At 38.1% G+C, this 26,141-nt stretch overlaps 1 protein-coding gene across 3 annotated transcripts in view; it reads left to right on the top strand.

Annotated features, from left to right (window-relative positions):
- The window catches only part of Taf4b (TATA-box binding protein associated factor 4b), a 200,642-nt gene that overhangs the window by 70,924 nt on the left and 103,577 nt on the right, over positions 1-26,141 (top strand). For all 3 annotated transcript variants that reach the window (XM_057789330.1, XM_057789332.1, XM_057789331.1), the window contains exons 13-14: positions 124-180; positions 13,117-13,221. In XM_057789330.1, the coding sequence (XP_057645313.1) occupies positions 124-180; positions 13,117-13,221 (162 nt within the window). The remainder of the gene's footprint in view (positions 1-123; positions 181-13,116; positions 13,222-26,141) is intronic.

The following is a 26,141-nucleotide window of genomic DNA, read 5'->3' as shown; positions in this document are numbered from 1 at the left end:
ACTGGATTGAGGCATTGCCCCTGGAGCTAGGGTTTTCAATCACAGGAGAAATCATCATTTATTAAATATTTAACAGTAATGCTAGTATTTAGATGATTTCTATTAATTTTTTTCCTTTGACAGAGCCGTTCCAATAAAGAAGATCCAGAACAGCTGAGATTAAAGCAGAAGGCCAAAGAGGTAAGACTTTCAAGTTACAGTTCTGGTCTTTTTGTTTGAGGGAAGGTTGGCAGCCTCTCTCTTGGCAATTAGGTCAGGGTTTATTTTACTGTTGCATACCATTTGCAAAAGCCTTGGGGAAGGACAGGAACTGCTGAAGGCAAGGGCAGTACTTCAAATGAGGTCAGTGAGCTATGTGCTCTCCTTTTAAAATTTATTTTCAAGGCTTAGGCCTGTCTGGAAATGACTCTTTGTAAACTTCAGTCATATAGTTGGAGGAATACAGTGTGGGATTAAAGGAAAGAAAGGAAGAAACTTTGAGATTTAGCATCTGGGACTGTACAATAGGCTACATTTTTCCAGGGTAATTGTTCGTTTTGTAAATCTGATACTGCTTATAATTCTTTGGCTGGGAGGCGGTACTGGGATTTAGTTTTAAATGGAAAATGCCTCTGGCTTTTAATTTTCTGGGCCCAGCAGTTTTCTGTTCTGGAATGGAGCCCTTGTTTCACACAGTTCATGTTTAGCTGCGGGGGTTTTAGTTTATAGCTTAGACTGGTTAAGCTTTTACTCCCAGAGGCCTCTGCATAGCAACTGTAGAAATCAACAAATAAGTTCATTTATGTCTGCAGCCTCCTCTCAGTAGCTGACTTTTTACATTTCCCAATATCCATTTCCTGACTTCTCTAGCCTCAGAGAAAAAAGCTCCACTAATTGGAGCTTATTTTAATTGAGCCTTAATATTGGATCTCACTGGAGTTACCCCCAGAGCTACTGAGAACAGAATGAAATGAAAGTACCTAAGGTTGAAGGGCTGCGTGACTGTGTGTGTGTGTGTGTGTGTGTGTGTGTGTGTGTGAGAGAGAGAGAGAGAGAGAGAGAGAGAGAGAGAGAGAGAGAGAGAGAGAGAGAGAATTTTCACTTGACCTACAGATTCTTTTCCCTCCTGAATAAATCATCAAGCCTGTTCACATTCCTGGTTAAGGATCTGACAGCAGACGATAATAAAGACAATTGAGGTGTGAGATGTGTGATATGGAGCTGAAGAAATCGGTTTCTATAGTTACTTGGCTGATTTCATGCAATTTTTAAGCATCTTTGTGCTAAATAAGAGTGATTTCCTGAGCAACTTTTTCTTTAACTGTGCCTCTTGAACTATGAAATCTGTTGTCCTCAGCATTGCTGTACTTGGCATCTAGGTGCCAGCAGCAGGAGGTTATTTATTAATGTTCTAAAGGCCCTTATTGTTTGGATTAATGTAGGAGCTGAAGCAAAACACATGGAAATGTAGTAAGATTCTTAGAATCAACGTATTTTATTTTCTTTAACATAAAGAAAATACTCTGTGTAGAAGGGCTTAAAAATCAGGGCAAGAAAGGAAGAACATTAAATGTTAGAAACACTCATTTTAAATAAAATGTTCCTTATTCTAATTTCCTTCCTCTGGGTTTTATCTAACACTGTTAACCTGAGAACCGTGTCTCGATTTCTTTTTAAGCACACCTAGATTAATGATAGTGACTTGCAGCTGTGCCACTTGTCATTGCGCTGAATCCTGGGTATCTGTTCTTTCTTTAATTAAGGACTGATTGGATACTTATATCTTTTTCTTTTAATTGATTCTTGTTTTGGAAAGTATCTCCCAAAAAGTTAATTATTTTGCCATGTGTGTTGTTGTTTACTTAGATTCTTTTTTTTTCAGCTTTGAAAGAGGTGGTTTTATTTGTTTAATACATTTTGTTTATTCCATAAAGTCAAAGATAGTCAGCAGTCTTCAAACAATACTGTGGGGTAGGATGTGGTTTCTTTTACCAAAAATGATTGATAGCAAACCTGCTTTTTATATGTTCTTTGCACATCTATTTAGTATTTCTTTTTAAAGAAAGGGTAAAAGAAAATATAATTTCCTTCCAAACCGTTTTTTGAAGTCTGTTAGTTGTTTTTTATTTTTATTTTTTACTGTAAGTCCTCTAGGATCAAAAAGAAATGAAATTTATTGTCCTGGTTCCAAGAAGAGAGACATTCTGTGTTATTGGCTGCAAAGTTTTTGTTATATTGAAAGTTAAATAATGTGATTTTTGTCTTCCTTCTGTTCTGTGGAGATGTAACTTTGCTGTACTAAGTAGCTCCCTTTCAGAGTCACACATGGGGTACTGTATTTTGATTATAAAAATACTATTCCTCTCTGTGGAGTTGAAATATTCTCAACTATAGTAATTTACAAATTTAAGAGCTTGTAGAAGTTGCAATACTGTGGGCCTTTTTTTGGTATAAACTAGGAAGTTTTCTTGGTTTAATTGGGAAGGTTGGCGCTATTTTGTAGTGGTTGCTCCAGTAGCACAGCTTTGTTTCCTTTTACAAACCGGTCACAGGACAAGTGGACCAATGACAACATTATAACTGCCGAAGTCCAAAAGAACTGCTTAGAGAAGTTGTAGGCTTTGTTTATGCTTGGAGATATTTCAGCAGGGGTCTTTATCATGATTCAAATCATGCCTGAATCTGGAGTTTGAATTGTTAATGAATACAGTTTTGATACTGATAGTTCTCCTGGGATTTTTCATTAAAAAAATAGTTTTAGAAACTTTATTTTTTCATGCTCAGTTTATATGGGCAATTTGTTAAATTGGCAGGTTTTTATCTAGGTGTCTCTTCTAAAGTTGCAGTTCTCATCTGGTTGCCTTTGGGTTTGCCTCCAGCCTTGTCTCAGTTTTTTGCAGTGACCCCTGCTGCACACCGCTGCCACTGACCCGACAGGTCATCCATTTGAAAACCTTATTGCTGTCTGGAAATGTCTGGGGCCATTTCTGTAATTCAGACATTTGATTTTAAACTCAAAGGGTATCTTCTCTCGTTTTCAGTGTGTTTTTTGTTTTTGTTTTTTCTTTCTATAAAAACAATTTCATTTTTGGCTTCAAACTCAGTTTTCACAGCTGCAGTTTAGGGGTAAATAGATACTTTTTAAAAATATGTATGGTGATAGTCTTCCATTTTACCCTCTATTTGTGAAGCTTTAAAATACATTGCTAGTTGCCAGATTCTAATTCTAAATAAGCAGGCTTAGTACAACTGCAGACTTATGTGTGTTGTAGAATAACATCTATCTTGCCCTCAGTGTTTTCCCTTAGTACATCATTGTTGTAATGTTTTGCTCTTTTGACTTTTTGGATGCCCACTACCCAGCTCCCAGATAAATCACACACATAGACTTACTCTTAGTTTTGAATGCCCGACCTTAGCTTGACTAGTTTCTAGCCAGCTTTTCTTAACTTGAATTATCCCGTCTACCTTTTGCCTCTGGGCCTTTTCCTTTTCTTACTTCTGTATATCTTACTCTTACTTTTACTCTGTGGCTGACTGGGTGTGGGGTGGTTGGTCCCTATCCCTGTGGTCCTCCTCTCCTTTCTCTCTTGTTGCTCCTCCTCTTCCTTGTTTCTCATTCTGTTTACACTCTCTGCCTATCCTTGCTCCTGCATCGGTATTGGCTGTTCAGCCCTTTATTAAGACCATCAGGTGTTTCAGACAGGCAAAGAATTACAGCTTCACAGGGTTAAACAAATGCAGCATAAACAAAAGCAACACACTTTAAAATAATATTCTAACACATCACCCCCAGTCCTGCAGTGCAAGCCTTCTGATTTTGAAGTTCAAGCATCCTGATTTCTTAAGAGTTTAAAAATGTGTTTTTATATCCTTATATTCATTTGGATTTCTTTTTTCTCTTGAGAAATATGAGTTTAGTAGATCTGTGCAGAGTGAAGCAAAGAGCTCATTCATTTTCTTTTGGACACTTCAATGCATTCTCGCTTTCATTTTTGTATGAGACAATAAAGGGGAATAAAAGAACTACAGTAATGTATATGTTGGCACATTGACTTTGCATAGTAACCTGTAGGGGATTAAAATGCATAGCAGATTAGAAATATACTCTGAAATAAGGTTTTTTTTTCCTAAATAGATTATGAACTGAAAACTCAGGGTGCAACTCTTGGTGACCATTATTGTGTAATTAATAGAGTACTGCATATAAGGCTTCATTTCTGAATAGAAAGTATAATATGAGAAAGGCAGCGCAGAATTTGTTAGTTGGTCTTTTGCTGTTATTACTTTTTTGTTGTTTGTTTGTTTGTTTTGAGGCAGGATCTCACTATTTAGCCCTGGTTGCCTTTGTACACTCTGAATAGAGAAGGTTGGCCTGGAATTCATAGAGATCGTCTTGCATTTGCCTCCCAAATTCTGGGATTAAAGGTGTGTGCCACTATACCTGAAGGACATTGTTTTGTTTTGTTCTGTTTATTTGAGACAGAGTCTCCTTATGTCGCTCTGTAACTTTCTGTGTAGACCCGAGTGACCTCAAACCCACAGAGATCCAACGCCTCTACCTCCTGAGTGCTGGGATTAAAGGTGTATAATACCACACCCAGTTTTTATATGAGATAGATCAGCCTGGAATTTCTGTTAATCCTGTCTCAGTCTCTCAAGTGATGAAATTATAAGAACCTCCATGCCCAGCACTGACACATTTTGTAGTGGAAATTTAAAAGATATGAAATAATGAAACATGATAGATACTTAAAGGTAACTGTAAATGTAGTATTTTGTGGTTAATGCTATTTTTGCCTGTGCCAAGGACTTGTGGAATATTGATCAAGGCAATCAAATCTTTTATTAAGAGTATATTATAAAGATCTTTTATTAAAAGTATATTATATGTATGTTCTATTGTAGAAATCAAAATAATATATGATGAGACATTCTTAAAATGACAAGTTATAAAGAACTTGTGTATATCACAGTGAAAGAGATGATTCAAAGCACTGACAGTCTCAGGATGTGACTTTCCAACTCTAATGTATATGCATGTTATCTGGAGTGTTTGAAATACAAGTTGCTGGTCCCTGGGTAAAGAAGTTTATGATAGAGTAGGTGTGGGGTAGGGCCTAGAAATGTGCATTTCCAGAGGTTCCTGCTGTCGCTGCTGCTCAGCAGATTGCCCACAGATCACTGATCTAGGAAGAAAAAGAAGGATGTTTTAAAATTTATTATTTTCCTATTCCCTTTTGAAGGTATAACATTGTGATCTGGGAATTGGAAATTTAGGATCTTGAACTGGCAATATTGGATTATCATCCAGTGATCCTTCTGTAAGTTTCTTTGGTGACCAGGAAAGCCACCACAAAATTTTTCAAGTGATCTTTTTACAGAAGACCTTTACTGAGAGTAGAGACTCCAGAAGGATGACAAATTCTTAGTTTTGAGATGTTGGATCTGTGTATATTAGACATAGTGGTCTCTTGTTGGAAGAGGTATGTACATTTCATAAAAGAAATAGCTGTGGGCTAGCAGTCAGGAGTTGTGAGTTCCATGTGGATCTAGTGCTCAGGTATGTTGCTTCACTTTGAACTTACTTTTGTTCTTTTCTACTTAAATGTAGCATAGCTTAGTGTGTTGTTTATAACCGGCAGTCATAACTTAGGTAAAGATGGAGCTGTAAAGGCTTACAACCATGAGCCAAAGGAACAGTTTGGGTAACGTTATGCCATCAGTCTTAGCGTTAGGCTCAGACTAACCCTGAATATTTTATTTAACCGCCCCCCCCCCCCAAGACACAAAGAAAAGTAAAGGAGAGGCAGGACTATATGGATGAAGAACTATGGGGGAGGATGGGGCAGATGAATGGATTGCTATTTAGGATAAACTAAGATAACTATAGCACATTTTTATCCTGAACAGTTCATAAGTATTATGTTTAAGTGAGGGTGACCGTATCTGTTGTAGTCTGACTTCTTTTTGCTTTAACCAAATACCTTAACAAAACAGTGTAGGAAAGGAAGAATGTTTTGGTCTTTTGAATTTAGGTTCCAGTATATGGAAAATCTGTTGGTTCTAGACCCCTAGCAGGAAGAACATCATAATGGCGGTATATTTGTGGTAGAGGCTGCTTAGCCATGCAAAACTGAAATCAGAGAAGGGAGAAGTTCAGGACAAGATTAGCCTCAAAAAACAAGCTAACTTACTAGAGTTAGGTTCCACCTTCATAAAGTTTCCGAATCCTTCTGACCTAGTGCCATGGTATCTTGTCAATACCTTAGCCTCTTGAGGAAAATTTCATATTTGAACTGTACCAGTGTGTATTTAATTAATGTTTTATTCACTGTTTTAAAAAGCATATTCTTTTTTAATCATTTTATGTGCATTGGTATTTTGCCTGCATGTATGTCTGTGTGAGGCAGTCAGATCTTGGAATTACAGATATTTGTGAGTTGTCATATGGGTGCTGGGAATTGAACATGAGTCTTCAAGTGTTTTATAGTTATTAAGTAAATTGAATTAATACTTACAACCCAAGTGCAGATCATTTTACTATGTAAATTCTATCTAAGATTTGATACCACTTTTATACCATTTCTTTAAAAAAATCTAAGAAGTAATATCTCCAGTTTATTTCTCAAGAAAGCATAAACCTAATATTCAAAACCAGAAGGGTATTTCAGAACAAGACATCCAGTGTCTCCCATGGAGACATCAAGAATAATAATAGTCAAGTCTAACAACATATAGAAAAGAGTGGTAGACCAGCACAACATAGTATCAACCAAAGAGGTGTAAAGTAGCTTTAATATTTGAAAATTAATATATAAAACACCAAGACAAAAGTAGGTTGGGGGTAAAAGGTTTTCAGTTTACATGTTCCAGTCACAATCTGTCATGAAGGGAGTTGAGACTGGAATTGAAGTAGGTGCTGTGGAAGATCACTGCTTACTTACTGGCTTCCTGTTTGCTTTCTTAGAGCATCCGTGATCACCAGCCCAGGCGGCACCACCCACAGTGAGTTAGGCCTTCCCACATCAATCATCAAGTAAGAAAATGCACCACAGGCTTTCCCACAGTCCATTCCAATGGGGCATTTTCTGAATTAAGGCTCCCTTTTTCACAATAACTAAAACTTCTGTCAAACTGACATAAAACTAGCAAACATACTTAGCTCCTTGTCAGCTTGACACACAAGTCGACACTGTTAAACCATAACCTTTTCTGACTTCTTGTCCCCAAGATGTCATATTAACATCACAATATAAAGTATATTCCAAGGTTTGAAAGTTTCAAAGTTTTTAAAAATTCAAACACTTTAAAGTTCTCTTTAAAATACCCCAAATCTCTTTCAAAGTTCAAAGCTTCTCCAAAGTATCCAAAGACTTCCCAAATGTCCAGAGGCTCTCTAAAATATTGAACATCTTTCCAAACATACAGTGTTCTCTGAATATCCAAGTCTCTAAAATCCCAAAATCTCTCTAAAAGTTCAGAGTCTCTCAAGTGTGGATGCCTATAAAATAACAACAACAAAAATAGTGACATACACAGTCACAGTCAAATTAAAGCAAAACTAAACTCTAACCAGGCTAATTACTCACTGGCAAATGTCTGGTATTCATACCTCTCTGATTCTGCCATTAATAGCATGTGCAGCTTCTCTGTGGGCTCAGAGCAGCTCCACTCCACAGCTGCTGTTGTCATTGCTGATTGCCCCATGTTACCGGCATCTCCAAAATGCTGGGGAGTCTGTAGCTGGGCTTTACCTTCCGTGGTAGCCTTTTCTGGAACTCTAGCCCTGCCACGTAGTACCAAGCCTTATAAGCCTTAGCTACTCTCCATGACCCCTTCATGGCTTTAAATCCAGTACCATCCGAGTAACATTCTCTCTCTCTCTCTCTCTCTCTCTCTCTCTCTCTCTCTCTCTCTCTCTCTCTCTCTCTCTCTCTCTCTCTCTCTCTCTCTCTCTCTCTCTCCCCCCATCCCTCCCTCTCCTACTTTCTTCCTGTCGTGTTGTCCTGTCCCAGTCCCGTCCGTCCGCCCGCCCCCGCCCGCCCCGTGTGTGTGTTTTCTGAGACAGGGTCTCTCAATGTAGTTCTGGCTTTCCTGGAACTCACTGTAGATTAGCAGCTTGTGTATGTATCAGGTTGGCCTCGAAATCACAGAGATTCATCTGCTCCTGTCTCTCTAGTGCTGGGATTAAAGGCATGGGCGGCTACTACATCTTAGTGATGGCAGTTTGGCTGCCAGCAGGAGATACAGCCTCAGCCCCCAGTATATATGAGTAAACACTCCCAGATTTAATCTTCAATAGTGCTAGTCTTTTGTTAATCACTACTCATTTCTAAAGCAAAGATTTCACTTCAGTGATGCTGGTCTCTTCTTAATCATGGCGCATTCTTCAGTGCCATGACCAGAACTACAGATGATTTCAGAATGGCACATAAATGTTCCCAGCAAAGTCTTCACTTTTCCCTGAAACTTCACAAGCCAGGCCTCCATCGTCTGCAGCGCTCTCTGCATTCTTATCTTCAAACTGCTACAGCAACATCCTATTAAGCTTCATTGTTTTCTCCAGCCCAAAGTTCCACAATCTTCCGTAAAACACAAGGTCAGATCTGTCGTAGCAATACAGATGGCCTGGTACTAATTTCTGTCTCAGGGTTTTTTTTTTTTTTTTCATTGCTGTTACTAAATTAAGATCATGACCATAAGCAGCAGCTTGGGAGGAAAGGGTTTATTTAAGTTTATGCATCATAACCATGTAGGGAATTTGAGGTAGGAGCTCAAGACAGGAAACTGGATGTAGGAACTGAACCAGAGACTGAGGAGGATCGCTACATACTGGCTTGCTCTTCATTGTTGTGAGAGGTTCTTCGGCTCCTCCAGCCAATAGCCGCTGAGATACCAGCCCATTGGGGCGTGGTCTCTCTCTTTAAAAAAGCGGCCACTTCCCTCCTTGCTCGTAGCGCTCTAATCCTCTCAGCGGCAATAAACACAGCTACAGGCGGTACTCCGCCACGAGGCTGGAAAGCTAAGGAATGGGCTGGATCTAGCTGGCAAAGCCACAGCTTTAATCCTACCCATGTTGCTCAGTAATTTAAAGGCTCATATGGTCAGAAAAAGAGAGAGATACAGTAAAGAGAGATTCAAAGACAGAAAATTTCTAAATGGTTTACAGTGTGTTTAAAATATATGCAGGCTAAAAGTTAAAGTTCTTAAAAGTAAAAAAAAGGAAGAAAGAAAGTAGTTGGGTGTGGTAGTACACACCTTTAATCCCAACACTTGGGAGGCAGAGGGAGATTGACCTCTGTGACTTCAAGGTGTGGTAGCACACACCTTTAATCCCAATGCCTGGGAGGCAGAGACGTGCGGATCTCTGAGAGTTCAAGGACAGCCAGGGCTGCAGAGTTATTCCAGGACAAAGATATATAGAGAACCTGTCTCAAAAAGTTAAAAGTAAAAGTAAATGAAATAGAGGTTAAAATAAAGCCACACAAAGATGGAAAATACACAGAGAATTTTGATTCTGTATGCTATTCTTCATGACTTGTTCAACCAACTTTTTTATAGCACCCAGGACCACCAGACCAGGGGTGGCACCACCCAGTATTTACTTGTGCTCTCCACATCAATCACCAGTTGAGGAAATGCACCACAGTCCAGTCTGGTAGTGGCACAGTGACTCCAGCTTCTGTCAAGTTGACATAAAAACTAGCATTTCATTCTCTTAAATGTATTTGTCACAGTTCAGAAGATTTTAATTTTGATGAAGATCAGCTTGTCAATGCTTTTATGGCTAGAAATACCATATCTGAGAGGTCTTTATGAGACTCCCAACTCATGAATCTCTGTGCTTTTTATGGACGTGTATGCTTTTTATACCTTGAGTTAATTTTTTTATAACGTTTGAAGTTCAGGTCCAGGTTGAATGTTTTTAAACTTTATAAATGAATGTCCACTTACTCCTCCATTTCTTGAATGAACATAATGCTAGACATTCAAGTGCTAAGGGCAGATTTTGTGTGTGTGTAATGAAAGAAAAGTACTTTATTTAAAAATGGGGGATTGGACATTCCCAAGGAGGAAGTAGATGAGTAAGCTTGGAAGGCAGATGTGCAGTTTTTGACAGGATTTCTAGTCCTTTATTGTCATTCACCTAGCACCCACCTTCCAGGGGCTCTCCCAGGGCGCTGGTGAGGACCATAGCTGCACTTACTTTTGCAGTGCTGAGTAATTCCCACGTATGCTGAGCAAGTACTCTCTCTTGAATTGTAACTCTTCTCTCCCATATAAACCTTAAAATCAGTTTGTTCTTTTTGGTTTTTTTTTTTTTTTTTTTTTTTTTTTTGGTTTTTCGAGACAGGGTTTCTCTGTGGCTTTGGAGCCTGTCCTGGAACTAGCTCTGTAGACCAGGCTGGTCTCGAACTCACAGAGATTCGCCTGCCTCTGCCTCCCGAGTGCTGGGATTAAAGGCGTGCGCCACCATCGCCTGGCCGCTAATCAGTTTGTTCTTATTCACCAGGAATACTTACTGGAATTATGTTAGATCCTTGAGTCAATTTGCAGAAAACTCTGGTGCTTAAGGTAGGGAAGTTGGGTTCTAGGGATTAAACTCGGCCGGCCGGCCTCACACATACTGGATAGGTGCTCTGCCTTTGAGCTATAACCTTGGTTTTCAAAACTTTTTATCATGTCCAAATTAGCAATTCATGAACACAATATGTCTCTTCATTTGTTTTTCTTGAGTGATTATTTTGTTGGTTTATCCCCCAGTATTTCATTTCCGTGTGTCTGCTTTCACCTGTTTCTCATTGATGTTTGGGTAGATGATTATTATTGTTTGTGAGAACTTTGTATCTTGTAGTTTTGCTGAATGCATTCATTAGAAGCAGGGAGATTTTGTGTAGTGGCATTTCATTTGTATTTTAATAAATATAGCTTGCCTGATGAGAGAGTAAAACACCCCCACTGGCTAGCCTTACAGCCAGGCAGTGTAAACACACACTTTTAATATCAGTAGTCCCACTAGTTGCCATAGATACTGGGTGATGCATGCCTTTAATCCCAGTGGTGCACACCTTTAATCCATGCCCTAGAGAGGATTATAAAATGGGAGGAGACAGCTCCCAGTCTCAGTCTCATTCTGAGATTTCTGAAGGCAGGATTGCCATTTTGGGCTGAGGTCAAGGTATAAACCAGTATCTAGCTGCTTTGCTTTTCAGATCTTCAGGTTGAATCCCAATTTCTCTCTGAGTTTTTATTAATCGTGCTTCAATTTTGTTTTTGTTTTTTGTTTTGTCTTACATTTCTTTGTATATGAGTATGTGTGTGTGTACATACTCTCAAGCCACAGCTCACATGTGGAGGTCAGAAGACAACTTGGGAAGCTGGTTCTCTTAACCATGTGGGAGGCTCAGCAGGCATCTTACCCATTCACAAGCCATCTTGCCTGCTGGCCATGATTTCTGTTGTGGGGGGGGGGGGGTTGTTGCAGCTGTTTTCATAGATAATTTAACTTTTCTGCATTGATAATTATACAGTCGTCTTGAACTTTTTTTCTGAGCTTTATGTTGTCATCAATTTCAACTACAGTTCTATCAAATCTATATTAATGGCCAGAACTTCCTCTTGTTCCAGTTGTAAGTGTCTGGTTTCTTTGCTTTGTACTGGCTAAACTATATTGGTTTTGAGAAGGTGTTATTATGATCAGTTTCTAGGTATTTTTATTAGCTTGGTTTTATTTGGAAATTTTTCTAGAATAGTATGTGTAAAAGATTATTTACATAGGTTAAAAACCTTTCTTTCAGTGGGTGGGAGTGAGTCCTCATTTGATACGGCTGTCTTTAAGATACCATATCTTTTTATAGGGAAGGCCTTTAAAATACATTTTTATTTGATTTGTGCTGTAGATTAACTAAAATCTTTTTTGTTTTTGATACATAGAAAAAGTTCTGGATTGTGCCAGCATCAGACTCTTGACTTTAGTTTTTATTAAAAAGTCATCAGCAACAAAGGATATAACTTCTGAAAACCCTTATCAAACAATATATTTATAAGAAAGCCTACTGCTTAAAGAGGATTTCAGTCCTGTGATTTTTGGAGCAAATAGAATATAATTCTTAGTTTATCTACTTGGATTAATTGTTGTCTAAATATATTTATGCTGCTATATCAAAAGCCCCTTAGTGAGTAGCTTATATTCTATAGGATTTGGCTTTCCACAGCTCTGAAGGCTAGGAAGTCTAGCTGTCATCCTTCTTTTATAATGTGTTTGAGCTTTGGTTATTCCCCCGCCCCCCCAAGAATGTTTCCAGTGTAAGTTTTTCTTACTGAACTGTCTCGATCCTGTTGGAGTATGTCTATCATTCAGTCTCAACAACATTTTTGCCTTATATAGCAGTAAGATTTTCTTGAGAATTGAACATTTTTTCTCTTCTAGTAAAACTGAGGGGCTTATGCAGTGGTATTTTATTTTTATTGTCTTTATCAAAATACATAACTATGCATAATCACTTTGATGAAATCCTTTTTCATAAGACATAATTTGTGAATACCTTCTGTACTGTTGCCTGAAGACTGAAAAATTGTACATTGTAATTTTGGCCATTCTGGACTAAACTACATCACTCAAGATTTTTACCATGAAGACAAATACAGAGTAAATCCATGAGTCTTATTTGTAAATGTTTGTAGTGAGAACATTTATCTCTGAGTACTGGTTCTCCCTCTTTTTGGGGTGATTTCTATGAAATTGTCCTAATCTCTTCGACCCTCACTGTGTAATTTTTTTTTGTTTGAACAGTCAGTGAATACCCTTTCGTGTGTTTGTGAAAGTTAAGAGAGTAGTTTGTAAATCATACAACATACTAGAATGAGCTCTGTAATGTATAAGCTCTGTTTGATTTCCTCTTCTTCTGTCTACAATTCCTCTTCCCTGAACTTTGTCTCTTCTTTGTAAAGATTAGGGACTATGAGTTAGTGGAGTCAAGACATCAGGAATGTGCCCTTGGCTGCAAGGGAGTCAGTATTCATTTTATTATATAATTTTATTTGGGAATAAATACAGAAACTGGTTTAATGATAGTTTCTTTTTCCCTGAGCATCTGTGTAAACATGGACTTTCTTTTCTCCCCCATCTTCTAGTTGCAGCAATTGGAGCTCGCCCAGATCCAATACAGAGATGCTAATCTCACAGCTCTTGCAGCTATTGGACCACGGAAGAAGAGATCACTAGAATCAGGAAATGAGGTACTGATAATTGTGCTTGTAATTTTTTTTTTTAATGTCCAGAAAGTAAGCCAAAAAAGAAAACAAAAGACACGAGGCGTTGAAATAGTCTATCCTGCTCTACATGCCGCCAAACAAATTCTTCTTTGACAGTTTTATAAAGTAGATTTTGCCAGTTTTTTTCAACTCGATTCTTACATACTGTTTTTCTTTCTAGTCACTATCTCCAGGTATACTGAATATCACCATTTCCATTTTTAAAAGCTCTGTATTCTAACATTTGCAAACATTTATTTTTAGTCTGCACGCGTGCGCGTTTCTGTGTGTGCGCGCGCGCGTGCGAGTGTACACCTGTGAAAATAGATGACTACAGTGGACAGAGCGTGTTAGATCCTCTGGGCTTGAGTGACATGTGGTTTTGAGCCATCTGAGATGGGTACTAGAAACTGAACTTGGTTCTTCTGCAAGAGCAGTATATACTCTTAAGGACTTCAACTCTAGGCCCCTTCTAATATTTTTATATAATCCCCCACTACTAAGACTGCATCTGCCCCTGCACCTGAGCACAAAATGTGTTTATATGGCTTGATGATTCTTTTATTATTTCCTAAATACCATTTTTAGAATTTTAATTATTTTGTGCACATTTGTGTGTGAGAGTGGATTATACACACTCTTGCCAAATTGCACATATGGAGATCAGAAAACAGCCGGCAAGCCTCAGTTCCCATTTTCTGTTTTCTCAAGGCATGGTCTTTTCTTGTTTTTGTTGCTGTATTGCTCACTTCAGGTTATCTGGCCTGCAAGATTCCAGGTGATAATCCCATCTCCACCTCCCATTTCTCCTTAGGAATGTTGGAATTACAAACATGTACCCTTATATCCTAAAATCTTTTAACATAGTTATATGACAGTACTGCATTTAAATGAACCATAATTTATTCAACCACTTTCCAATAAATACTCAGGTCATTTTCAGGCCTTTGCTTTCAGTGTTTCTTAGGATTTCCTTTTACTTAAATTGTTGTGTAAGTGAAGTTCTGGAAATACTTGGTTGGGTTAAAAAATATCCGTATCTGAGCTGGGCGGTGGTGGCGCACGCCTTTAAACCCAGCACTTGGGAGGCAGAGGCAGGCGGATCTCTGTGAGTTCGAGACCAGCCTGGTCTACAAGAGCTAGTTCCAGGACAGGCTCCAAAACCACAGAGAAACCCTGTCTCGAAAAACAAAAACAAAAACAAAAACAAAACAAAACAAAAAAAATCCGTATCTGAAAAAAAATTTTTTACTAGAAATATTCAGGTATACACAAAGGTAGAGAGCAGCGTAATGAACTCCTGTCTACCTCACCTTTTTCTGCTCTGTCAACTATCACTTTGCCTACTGTGTTTTATTTATGCCTGAATCAACGCTATCAGGCTAGGAAGGTTTTTACCCTTCTGACTGTTGTAAAGTCAATTCAAGAGTCAGTAATAATATTTCTTCATTTTTTTGGTCATTCCTAAAAGTGTAAATAGGAAATGACTAGACTGACTTCTCATCACTTGTCACTTCTCAATTTTTCTTTTTCCCACTGAATTATTCTTTACAATTAAAGAAATAGAAACCTTTCCTCTCATTTTCTTTTCTGTTTTTCTGTCTTTATTCATCTAAAGTATACTTGTTTGTTTGCTTTGCTTTTACATTTGAAAACTTTAATTTTCTTTTAAATAAGGCTTCCATTATTGTTTTTTTCAGTTTATATTCTCATTAGAATTCTCTATCTGTTTTGTTTCTTTTACTTTTATTTTTAACTCACTGTGTAGGTCAGGCTAGCCTTTAACTTGGATCCTTCTGTCTCAGCTTCTAAACTCAGGGATTGTAGCCAACATGGCTATGAAGCCCCTTTTTAATTAGAATTACATGCTAATACTTTTAGTTTTTTCACATTGTACTTTTTAGGTCTATAGTTTTTAAATTTGTCTGACTTTTTCTTATGGTGCTGGTATTGAACCTAGGGCCTTCTACACTTCTGTAGTGTTTCTTTCTGACTCAGTGTAGTGAACTTCTCTGTTCTACCATGGTTTCCCTGTCTTGATGAATTGACCTCTCTGAAACTGTGAGACTGAATGAATCTTACCTCCCAAAAAATTAATAAATTTGGTTTAAGTTTATTCCCAAGTCTCTAAATTAGAGCTGAAATGTAGATTATCCATGGTAATGGTGCATCCTTACAATATCAGTGAAGCCAGGAGTGCACAGCCAGCTTTGCCTAGATAGCAAGGTTGAAACAGGTTTTCTGAATATTAATATATAGTGAGACATTTTCTCAGAGGGCTGGGAAAGTTGTTAACGCATATTTAGTTTTATTTCTCTGGTCCTAATAACTAGTCAATGCTGTTTACTCAATAATTCTTAACTTACTGATTTGAAATGTCACCTTTATCACAATCCAAATTTGAATTGAATCCATATGTATTAGTGTCATTTATGCACACTGTGAACCTGTTTTAGTAGATTTGCTATGAGTATGAAAATATTTTGTGTCTGTTGCATTTGTTGTTTAGTTCAGAAATGAAGCTAGCTAGTATAAGGGAGGAAACTCTCAACTTTTATGTGAACAGAAATCTTAATATTCACTTGTGGCTTCTGACTATTTTATTGGGCAACACAAAAAGACTTATTCTGGCATATATCTTTGTTAGTTACTATTGTTAGTTCTGTGGATTACATTGAGAGCTGCACATAGTCTGTCAGTGAGGTGCATCCTGGCTCTTGAAGATCTATTAATCTTTCATTCTCAAAACCCTTTTAAATACCATCTGAACAATTGTAAGTGTGTGGATAATTAGTATTGAACATATTTACATTTTTGAAAGATCTTCCTTACTTTTTCATCTTTATTAAAACACTGTTCTGATTAAACATTCCATTTCCTAAGCCCCTTGTAAACTTTACACCATTCTGCTTCTATAAATTAGACTACTATTATAATTAGATATCACATGTACCTGGAATTATTATTCTCTCTTTCACTACTAGCTTATTTGATTTAGCATAATGTCTTCAATGTTTCAAATCCTAAAATATACTTAAAAATGTGATAAAGCTGGTTCATCAGAGAAGTTACTTTCTTCTTCCCTCGCACTGGAAAACCCAGTGCCCTATATGTATGTAAATCTGGGTAAATGTCAAGATGGAATATGATATTTCATCAAGAATATAACTATGAACAGTCTTCTTACCATATTTTTACTTTTAAAGCACACTTAGTAACTGTTTAATATTGTTACTCATTAAGAATGGTTTATAAGCTCCCGACCAACTTTCTTACTCTACTGACATTATATAACATAGTTTGTCAGATTTTTTTCATGGCGAGAACTCACTGCAACACATGGGGTAATAAATAAGTACATGTACAGGTGTGAGCTTGATTCTCAAGTCTGGTAAACTTAAATTTGGAGACGCCCTTTAAGCCTCATTCTTCAGTTATCCCAGTAGGTTGAAATGGTATAGCACTTACTTTGTCATGTTTTATGGATGGATTTTTATAAATTCTACTATTAAGTAAATGCTTAATAGTTTATCTTTGTCATTATAATAGAAATATCATTGTTTCAGTTTGAATGGCTTAGAGTTAGTTTGAAGTGCTGACCATTAAACTATCTAGGTCAGTGGTTCTCAACTTTATTAATGCTGCAACCCTTTAATACAGTTTCTCATGTGGTAACCTTACCCCCATACACTATAAAATTATTTTGTTGCTACTTCGTAGTTGTAATTTTGCTACTATTATGAATCATAATGCAAATATTTGATATGCGGGATATCTGTTATGCAACCCATGTGAAAGGGTCTTTTGACTTACAGGTTAAGACTTGAGGCTACGACTCACAGGTTAAGAACCAGAACTCTAGGCTTTCATTTTAGTCTCATTTGACTTTGTTGCAAATTTCAGAGATATTAAATCCTGATTTCTTGTAAGATTTATTTTTAAATTTATTTAGTATGTGTATGTATGCATGAGCACATGCCACAGCATGCCTGTTGAGAACAGAGGAGAACTTTATAGAGTTGGCCCTTTCTTCCACCTGTGTACTGATTCTGAGGATGAATTCAGGTCTCCATTTTTCCATGGCAAGCATCTTTAACACCCAAGCCATCTCACCAGCCCCAATAGAGTTTACATGCCTTTCCTTCATTATGTATTTATGTCTTCAGGTATTTGGTAAGAAATGAATGTGTCTTTTATGTTCCAATGTGAAAGTCAGTTTATGTGATTTGTCTGTGTTGAATTTTTCTGGGGAGACACAAGTATCTGTCTACTCCAATTGGGTACTAACCACATACCAAAGTCCAGCTTGTTGAGAATAATGAGCTTAAAGGGCTTGCTTACACGCTGAGGTGAGAAGTACTTACAGACGTCCTGAAACAGCTACATCATCTCAAAAGTTTCACCCTCATATGGCACCCTTTGCCTGGAAGCTGCATCCTGAAGCCATCTTTCTTTCGTCCTTACACTGCTTTATGATCGAGTATCTTTTAAGTTCTACTCTACTAAACATCTCTAGTCCTATGGGGAATGAGGTGATCTTATTAGACTCTACTGTATTTTAAATTAAAAATACAAAGATACACCAGGATTATAAAGTCCACCAGAATTTTATTTTGCATCTGTTATATGTTAAATATAATAATAAAGAAATAATGATAAAACAACAGCAGTCAGTCCAGGGAAAGAGAAAGCTAATATATGATTTCTTTCAGGAATGAGGATTATTTGGAGAAAGGGCCTCCAGGCTGTGATGGGGCCTCATGGTGGGAAGCAAAGCATTAAACATTAAACGGCACAATATATGAGAAAGGCCAAAACATGATGAGGGTCTTAAATGAAAACAGAAGCTCCATTTGAAAGTCTGGCAAGAAGCTTCATAAAGGACAAGAGAAAATAGGAGGGAAGAGAGGGGAAAGTATTAGACTTTTTAATGTAAGTTTTGTAGGGTCTGGCGGGAAATTTCACATCACATGATTTGTTTCAACATAGAGTATGTGAACAGGATCATGGAAGAGCCAGGGCCTGGTTAGTAACATAAATCGGGGGCTGCTGTTAGGATACAGGACAAAGAGCTTTCTTAATTCTGTATTAGGAAGAGCCTGCAAGGGAAGAATGGCCTGTTCTCTGCAGTCTGACTACTTGAAAGTGACCACTGTCTTAAAGGGGCAAGCACACAATTCTTTATATATAAAAAGTAAACTGATCCTGTTTGAAGAAAAATTGAAAGTTACTTAAAAATCAGTGTTGAAGTAATATAAAAATAGTAAAATGCATTGTATGTTGGACAAGTTTCCTTTCGTGTTATTAGTTCCTGACCTCTTGAGACGGCTGAATAAAATAATTAACATTGATTTGGCAAGTTAGTATTGAATACTTGCTATTTTAAAATCTTTAATGAGTTAAATGTAGCCCAGATTAGCCTTTAACCTATGTAAGTGTAGTGGCCTTAAGCTTCTGGTCGTCCTGCCTTCACCTGCTGAGTGCTGTAGGCATATTTATACTACCACTCTCAGCTTCTGTTGTGAATGAACAAAATTCATTTTGTTGTCTTTGGAGCCTACTTTTTAATTTAATGATCTAATCTATACACTTACCAAGTCATTAAATGCTTCTTTATACATTTCATTGTATAATTTACCCCTCTCTGTGTTGCTAAGTATGTTTAGTTTCTAGTATAATATGTGATCCTTTTTATAATTACATTTTTGGATGTGGTTTTGATTTTTATCCTTTTAAATATTAAAAATAGAATTAACAGCAAAAATGAATATTCATTATTAATTTTTTCAAAACAAGGAGATGGCTTAATAGGTAACTGTGCCTACAGTCATACCTGATAACCTGAGTTTAATTCCCTGGACCCACATGATGGAAGGAGAGAACCTATTCCTGCAATTTGTCCTCTAACCTCCACAGGAACACCAGAGCATGCCCCCCCTCCCCATTGAATGAATAAACAAATAAATACAATTTTAAAAATTGAGTGGCTTGGGCTGACAGATTGAATGAAAAGGGAAAGATATGTTAGGTATAGCGGTGAGAAGAACATAACAAGGTTTCCATTTTCTTGGAAGGTAATCATCTAAAAGCTAGTTTTCTTTTTTGAAGCAGAGCTGCATTTGTGTTCTTACATTTTCTGTCTTTAATTCAGAACTGTGACTTGGACATAGACAAATGGTGAAAGTATTATGTTACTTTTTAGCAGTTGACCATTAGAGGCTTATGATCTGAAGATTGATGTGATGTGGGGGCAGAAAAAAGCTGAAACATCTTGGAGTGGTTCTATGAGCCTTTAGCAGCCATTTCTTCTCTTGAATGTTTCATTGTTAGCACTCTGTTGCTACATTAAGTGTTCTGGGTAAGGTTCTCCTGGGGGGCACATGGTATTTATATGTAACATTTAAGACTTTTCTTTGAAAGTATGTTCATTAAGGTTAGCTTAGGTAAGCTTTTCCTGAGAAAGTTGCTTACTTAAAATTGCATAGCTTTAAATTTATTTCTGTGAGCTTTCAGGATCCCAGAAGCATTTCTTGAAATGTTGTATCTGTCTTTTTTTCCTTTTCTTTTTCTTTATTCACTTTTATATATTTTAATGCATCCCTTCCTTCCTTCCTTCCTTCCTTCCTTCCTTCCTTCCTTCCTTCCTTCCTTCCTTCCTTCCTTCCTTCCTTCCTTCCTTCCTTCCCTCCCTCCCTCCCTCCCTCCCTCCCTCCCTCCCTCCCTCCCTCCCTCCCTCCCTCCTTCCTTCCTTTCTTTAAGATTTCTGCCTCCTCCCCGCCACTGCCTCCCATTTCCCTCCCCTTCCCCCCATCAAGTCCCCCTCCCTCATCAGCCCAAAGAGCAATCAGGGTTCCCTGCCCTGTGGGAAGTCCAAGGACCACCCACCTCCATCCAGGTCTAGTAAGGTGAGCATCCAAACTGCCTAGGCTCCCACAAAGCCAGTGCGTGCAGTAGGATCAAAAACCCATTGCCATTGTTCTTGAGTTCTCAGTAGTCCTCATTGTCCGCTATGTTCAGCGAGTGCGGTTTTATCCCATGCTTTTTCAGACCCGGGCCAGTATGTATCTATCTTTATATGCGTGCTTTTTCTGTAATTTAGACTAATGCTACCCATGTTGTGGCATTCTCACTTAACTCACTATATTGTTGTGAGTATTTCTTGATGCTTTGTTTTAGACTCTCATACAGCTGCTTGGCTCACACTTTAGTGATAAGCACAAATTGCTTGTTAATATAGGATTATCTGTATTAAGTATTAGATTTTAGAGAACTTTCCAAAATGATAGGTAAGTGCTAATTAACAACAAATAGCATTTATTGTCAGAGGATTGTAGGCGGCTTTTCTTAATTGAAATGATAGTTAAGTTCCCTATGTTTCTTGCCCAAATTAGATGTTCAGGTTTTTCAATTAATGTTTTCAGCTTATTTTTTGTTTGGACTTTGCAGCACCTACAAATTTTTAATTTGAGGGGTTTGTTGATACTTATTTATGAACAGTAAAGGCACCATTTCCCTCTTCTTTTTATTTATTCTTTGTGTCTTTTTTTTTGTTTTTTTTTTTTGTTTTGTTTTGTTTTTTTGTTTTTTTGTTTTTCGAGACAGGGTTTCTCTGTGGTTTTGGAGCCTGTCCTGGAACTAGCTCTTGTAGACCAGGCTGGCCTCGAACTCACAGGAAACATGTCTATCCCATTCATTTCTTTATCCCTTTGTATTCATCCTCTGGCCTTGCAACCTCCCCCACAAAATAAAATAAAATAAAATTTAAGACAAAAAAGGAAAAGAACCCTTTGTATTCATCCTCTGGCCTTGAAACCTCCCCCACAAAATAAAATAAAATAAAATTTAAGACAAAAAAGGAAAAGAAAAAGAGAGAAGGGAAAAATTAATCATCATGGAAGCTATAGTGACACAATGAGTCATTCGTAAACCCTTATGGATAAAAGGGTTTTTAATCTGTATTTTATTCTAGCCAGAAGATTTTCTCTGTCCAGTCTGGTCCCACTGGACTGGTTTCTTCCCACCTGCTGGCCCCTGCAGCCACTTATAAGTAATTACTCATAGGCTTAATATTGATTATAATTGATTATAATTGCTTGACCAATGGCTCAGACTTCTTTGTTTTGTTTATTTATTATATATACAGTGTTCTACCTGCATAAATGCCTACAGGCCAAATGAGGGCACCAGATCTTATTACAGATAGTTGTGAGCCACCATATGGTGGCTGGGGGCTCCGACTTCTTATTGACTAGTCCTTACATATAAATTAACCCATTTCTAATCTATGTATTGCCACGTGCCCTTGACTTACCATTAATGCTCTGGCATCTTACTCCTTTGGCAGCTGCTGGCATCTTTCCTACTCGGCCTGCTTTCTCCCTCACACTCTCTGCTTGGATTTCCCACCTAGCTCTATTCTGCCCTGCCATAGACCAAAGCAGCCTATTTATTAACAAATGGTAATAAAACATTCATAGCATACAGAGGGGCATCCCACATCACTTTACTTGCAAGTGTTCATTGCAAAGTGTCATTGCAAAGCCTTTGATTTCTGTGACATTATCAGTACTGGAACTCCTCTTGGTTATCCTGTTGTCGTGTTGCCTTGTGTCAGAGATCCTGCAGCACCAGTGCCATCATGTGTTCGAACAGATCACAGATGGGGTGGATATTGGGGTAGACCAACACATAACCCTGTTGCTGGGCCTGGGTAGTTGCAGGGTTGGTTAGCCCCCCAGCTCTCCCTTGTCTCACCACTAGTGTGGGCTCTCCTACATAGCCCTGGTGAGTTTACCCCTTGCTGTCATGAGCAAGGGGTGGGACCAGTTCTTCTGCTTTCATGTCCTCAGAGTCTGGTCGTCCCACACCTACACCTTCAGGGTCAGCTCTACAGTGCTGCCCAGTTGTGCAGTAGGGGCTACTCTCTCAAGAGTTGGAACTGATGAGGTGCAGGGACTGCTCTCCCAACCTTATGACCTCAGGACAAGCTTTCCCACCAGCCTCAGAAGTTAATGGAGTGGGGGAGGCATCTCTCCGCAACCCATGATGGCACATGATAGAGGGCAATAGGGACAGCTCTACAATGCTCACAACTTTAGGGCTGGATTACCCTTACCTCGACCAATGGGGTTGACTCTTGTGCTGCCCTCGCGAGGTGCAGGGCCTGCTCTCATGAGTGATGTGGCTGGTGGCAGACAGGCCAGCTCTCCCACCTGCCTCAGGCATTGATGGATTGGGGTGGCGGCAGATTCACCATTTTAAAGTGCACAGCTCAGTAATTGTCAGTATTTGCACCACACAGTTCAGGTAATCACCACTCTAACCCTTGAGCATATTTGTTACAGCTAACAGTAGCCGTGATCTGTTCAGCTATGAGCAGCTAATCAGCAGCTTTGGGGCTTTTTCTTAAAATTTTGTCCCTTTGAACTGGCTATGGTGGCGCACATATAAGTAGAATTGTGTGATGGTTATCCTTTCGTGTTCAGCTTCTTTTACTAATTGTGCTTTTATGGTCTGTACATGTAATATATCAGCTGTTGTATCTGTTTTGTTTGGATAATCCATTTTGTGAATGCACATATAGCACTTTGTTCTTACATCAGCTTTTAGACATTTGTTTGCACTTTTTGAGAACTAATAAAGTTGTTCTGAACGTTCATACACAAGTTCATGTGTACTTGGTTTTTCTTTCTCTTGGTATATCTCTAGTAGACTTTTAGAATCAAATGGAACTTGATATTTGGTTTTTTTTTTTTTTTTTTTTTTGTTTTTTTTTTGTTTTTTTTTTTTTTTTTTTTTTTTGGTTTTTCGAGACAGGGTTTCTCTGTGGTTTTGGAGCCTGTCCTGGAACTAGCTCTTGTAGACCAGGCTGGTCTCGAACTCACAGACATCCGCCTGCCTCTGCCTCCCAAGTGCTGGGATTAAAGGCGTGCGCCACCACCGCCCGGCGATATTTGGTATTTTGAGGAGCTGACAAAATGTGTTTTCTGGTGATTGTACATGTTATTTACAATACAGGATAATCCTTGGCACCACTTAACTATCATCTGTATTTAAAAACCATAACTATCCTGGTGAGTATGAAGTGTATCTCACTTGTGAGTTTGTTTTGCATTTCCCTCATGACTAAAGATGATAAGTATGTCTTTCATGTGCTTACTGACCATCTATTTGTGTTAATTTTTGATTGTTTATGCTTTGAGAATCATAGCCAAGAAACTAATCTAATGCAATTCTACAAAGACTTATATCTATGTTTAACTTCTTAAAGGTTAACACATTCTAGTCCTTATATTTACCCTGTCTTTGATTTATTTGACCTGTTGTAAGTCACATCAAATTCATTCTTAGCTAGGGAGATGGCTCAGCTGGTGTGTTATGCCTGATGAGCTGAGTTCAATACCTGGGACCCACTTGGTGAAAGAAGAAAACTCATTCCCCCTGAGTTGTCCTCTAGCATCCATCCAAGTGCCATGGTGTGTTTATACGCACACATATAAACAGAATGAATGAATCAATCAATCAATCAATAATTTTAAAAAGTCATTCCTTTCTTTTATTAAAAATAGGGTTTTTTATATAGTATACTCTAATCATGGTTTCCCTTCTTCCAAATCCTCCCAGTTCCTTCTCACCTCACCTCACCTAGATAGTCCACACTCTTTTTTCTTTCCTCAGAATTTGAACAGACATCTAAAGAATGATATAGTAAGATAAAACAAAACAAACAAGTTGGAATAGGACAAAACAAAGAGAAGAAAAAGCCAGAGAAACAGAGATACACACATTCACACACCTAGGAATCTGATAAAAACACAACACTAGAAACCATAATACATACAGAGGACCTGTAAGGTTTATATATTGGGGGAAAAAAAAAAGCCCTGGCACAGCATCACCCAACAAAGAACCTCTAAAGATACCATTGAGTTCATTTTGTGTTTGCCATCTCCTGCTGGGTATTGGGTCTGCTCCTAAGAGTGGATGCACCACTGAGACTTCTCGGAAAAATACTTCACTATCAAGCTTCTGGATTAAGGATTGGGATATGTGTTCACTTTCCCTCTCAGTGCTAGGACCTCTTCTGGTACAGACCCTAGCATGCTGCCACAGTCTCTGTGAATTCCCATATGCCTCTGTCCTGCTGTGTTTAGAAGGCCTTGATTCCTTTGTGTCCCACTGAGTCTTAACACTGTTCCCACCTCCTCTTCTCAGGGTTTCCTTCCTGATCCCTGAGGGGAGGGATTTGATAGAGACACTCCATTTAGGGCTGAATGTTCAAGGTCTCTCACTTTGCACATTGGCTGTGGGTCTCTCTATTTGTTCCCATCTGCTTCAGGAAGAAATTTCTCTGACGTGGCTGAGCAGGAATTGATCTGTTTCCTTGGCTGTTGGAGTCAAGTTGTCTGGCATCAGTATTATAAAGTCCATTTTTTTTTCCCATTGAAGGTTCTCAACAACCTTGTTACTTTTGGCCTGTCGCTTTTACGCCATTCATCTTTATGCTGCATTTGATTACTTCGTTGCTGTAACTTTTATAGTAAATCTTGAAATTGAGAAATGTCAATCTATTATCTTTTCTTTTTTTACTCTGAAGTGTTTGGACTATGATGGATCTCTTAAATTTTCATATATTTTAGAATCAGATTGGTACTTTCATCCAAAAATGTGATGTTTTGATAAGAATTAAATTGACATTGCCATCTTAACACTGTTAAAGATGCTAGTCAGTGAACATGGTGTGTGTTACTTTTCTCACTGCTATGACAAGGATACCCAAAAGAAACAGAGAGGGAAAATAGATTTTTGCTCACATTTTCAGAGGATTAGAGTCCTTTATGATAGGTAGGCACTGCAGAGGACTTAGTTCATGTGCCATAATAAATGGCTGCTTTTTAAATGATGCCTACCAGGAAGCAGAAACTGGGGTAAAAATTAGGGCAGCCTACAGCTTAAGGCTGGCCCCTCAGCAACCTAATTTTCCAGCTTGATCCCATTTCACCTAAAGATTCCTAGAATTTCCTGAAGGTGTACTACCCAACTAGGAACCATAGAGAAGGTAATTTATGCTTGATTTAGTTTAGAATGTGTTATTCAAGGAGATTTTAGTTGTTTACCATGTATTGCTATCTGGGAACCGTGTATTTGAGCCAGTGCTAAACATGCATGGGTCCTTCAGAAAGTCTTGTGGATATATTATTTCACTCAGTAATTTGGTTTCCAGTGGCATTTCTTTTTTATTTGTTTTCTTTAATTTCTCTATTTAGAAATGTCAATAAAACTATTATTCCTCATTTGCTTGAGTCAGTCTTAGACATAGCAAATAAAAGTATGTATTTTCTTCCCCTTCGAGATTAAGCAGGTAATGCTGGATAAATCATCAATTTTAGAATTAGAACGGTGAGATAGATTAAATCTACTAATTGGATTCTTTTTTTTTTTTAATGCTGCTTGCATGTGCTTTTGATTAGAGTACTAGCCTAGAGTATTCTTAACTATGGGCAGTACCTTCTCCCGTGGTGTGTTTGGAAATGTGTGGAATGTCATTTTGACACTACAACTCTGAATATTATTTTGTCGCTGTAATACTGTTCCTGCCTTCCAACATGTTATTGGAATTTTTGATAGCTGGGTTCCACTAAGCATTGAGCAGTGTGAGGGGTCAAGTTGACCCACTTAAAGCTACGCAATATTCTGTTGTTAAATAACAGAAATAGGTAGGTAAATTTCTCAATACTTGGAGGAGTTAGTCATATTCTAGGTTGGATTTTTTTTTTTTTTAAAGAGAAGTTTCGTTTAGCTTAGGCTGGCCTCCAACATGCTATAATATTAGAGGATGTTCTTGAATTTTGGATCCTCCTGCCTCTTGAGTGCTGAGATTACAGATGCACACCACCACCCCCAGT

Source organism: Chionomys nivalis, chromosome 14 (assembly GCF_950005125.1).
Source record: "Chionomys nivalis chromosome 14, mChiNiv1.1, whole genome shotgun sequence".
In the NCBI taxonomy this organism is placed as follows: domain Eukaryota; kingdom Metazoa; phylum Chordata; class Mammalia; order Rodentia; family Cricetidae; genus Chionomys; species Chionomys nivalis.
Note: the sequence above shows the minus strand (reverse complement) of the source record. Positions and strands in the feature narration are given on the sequence as shown.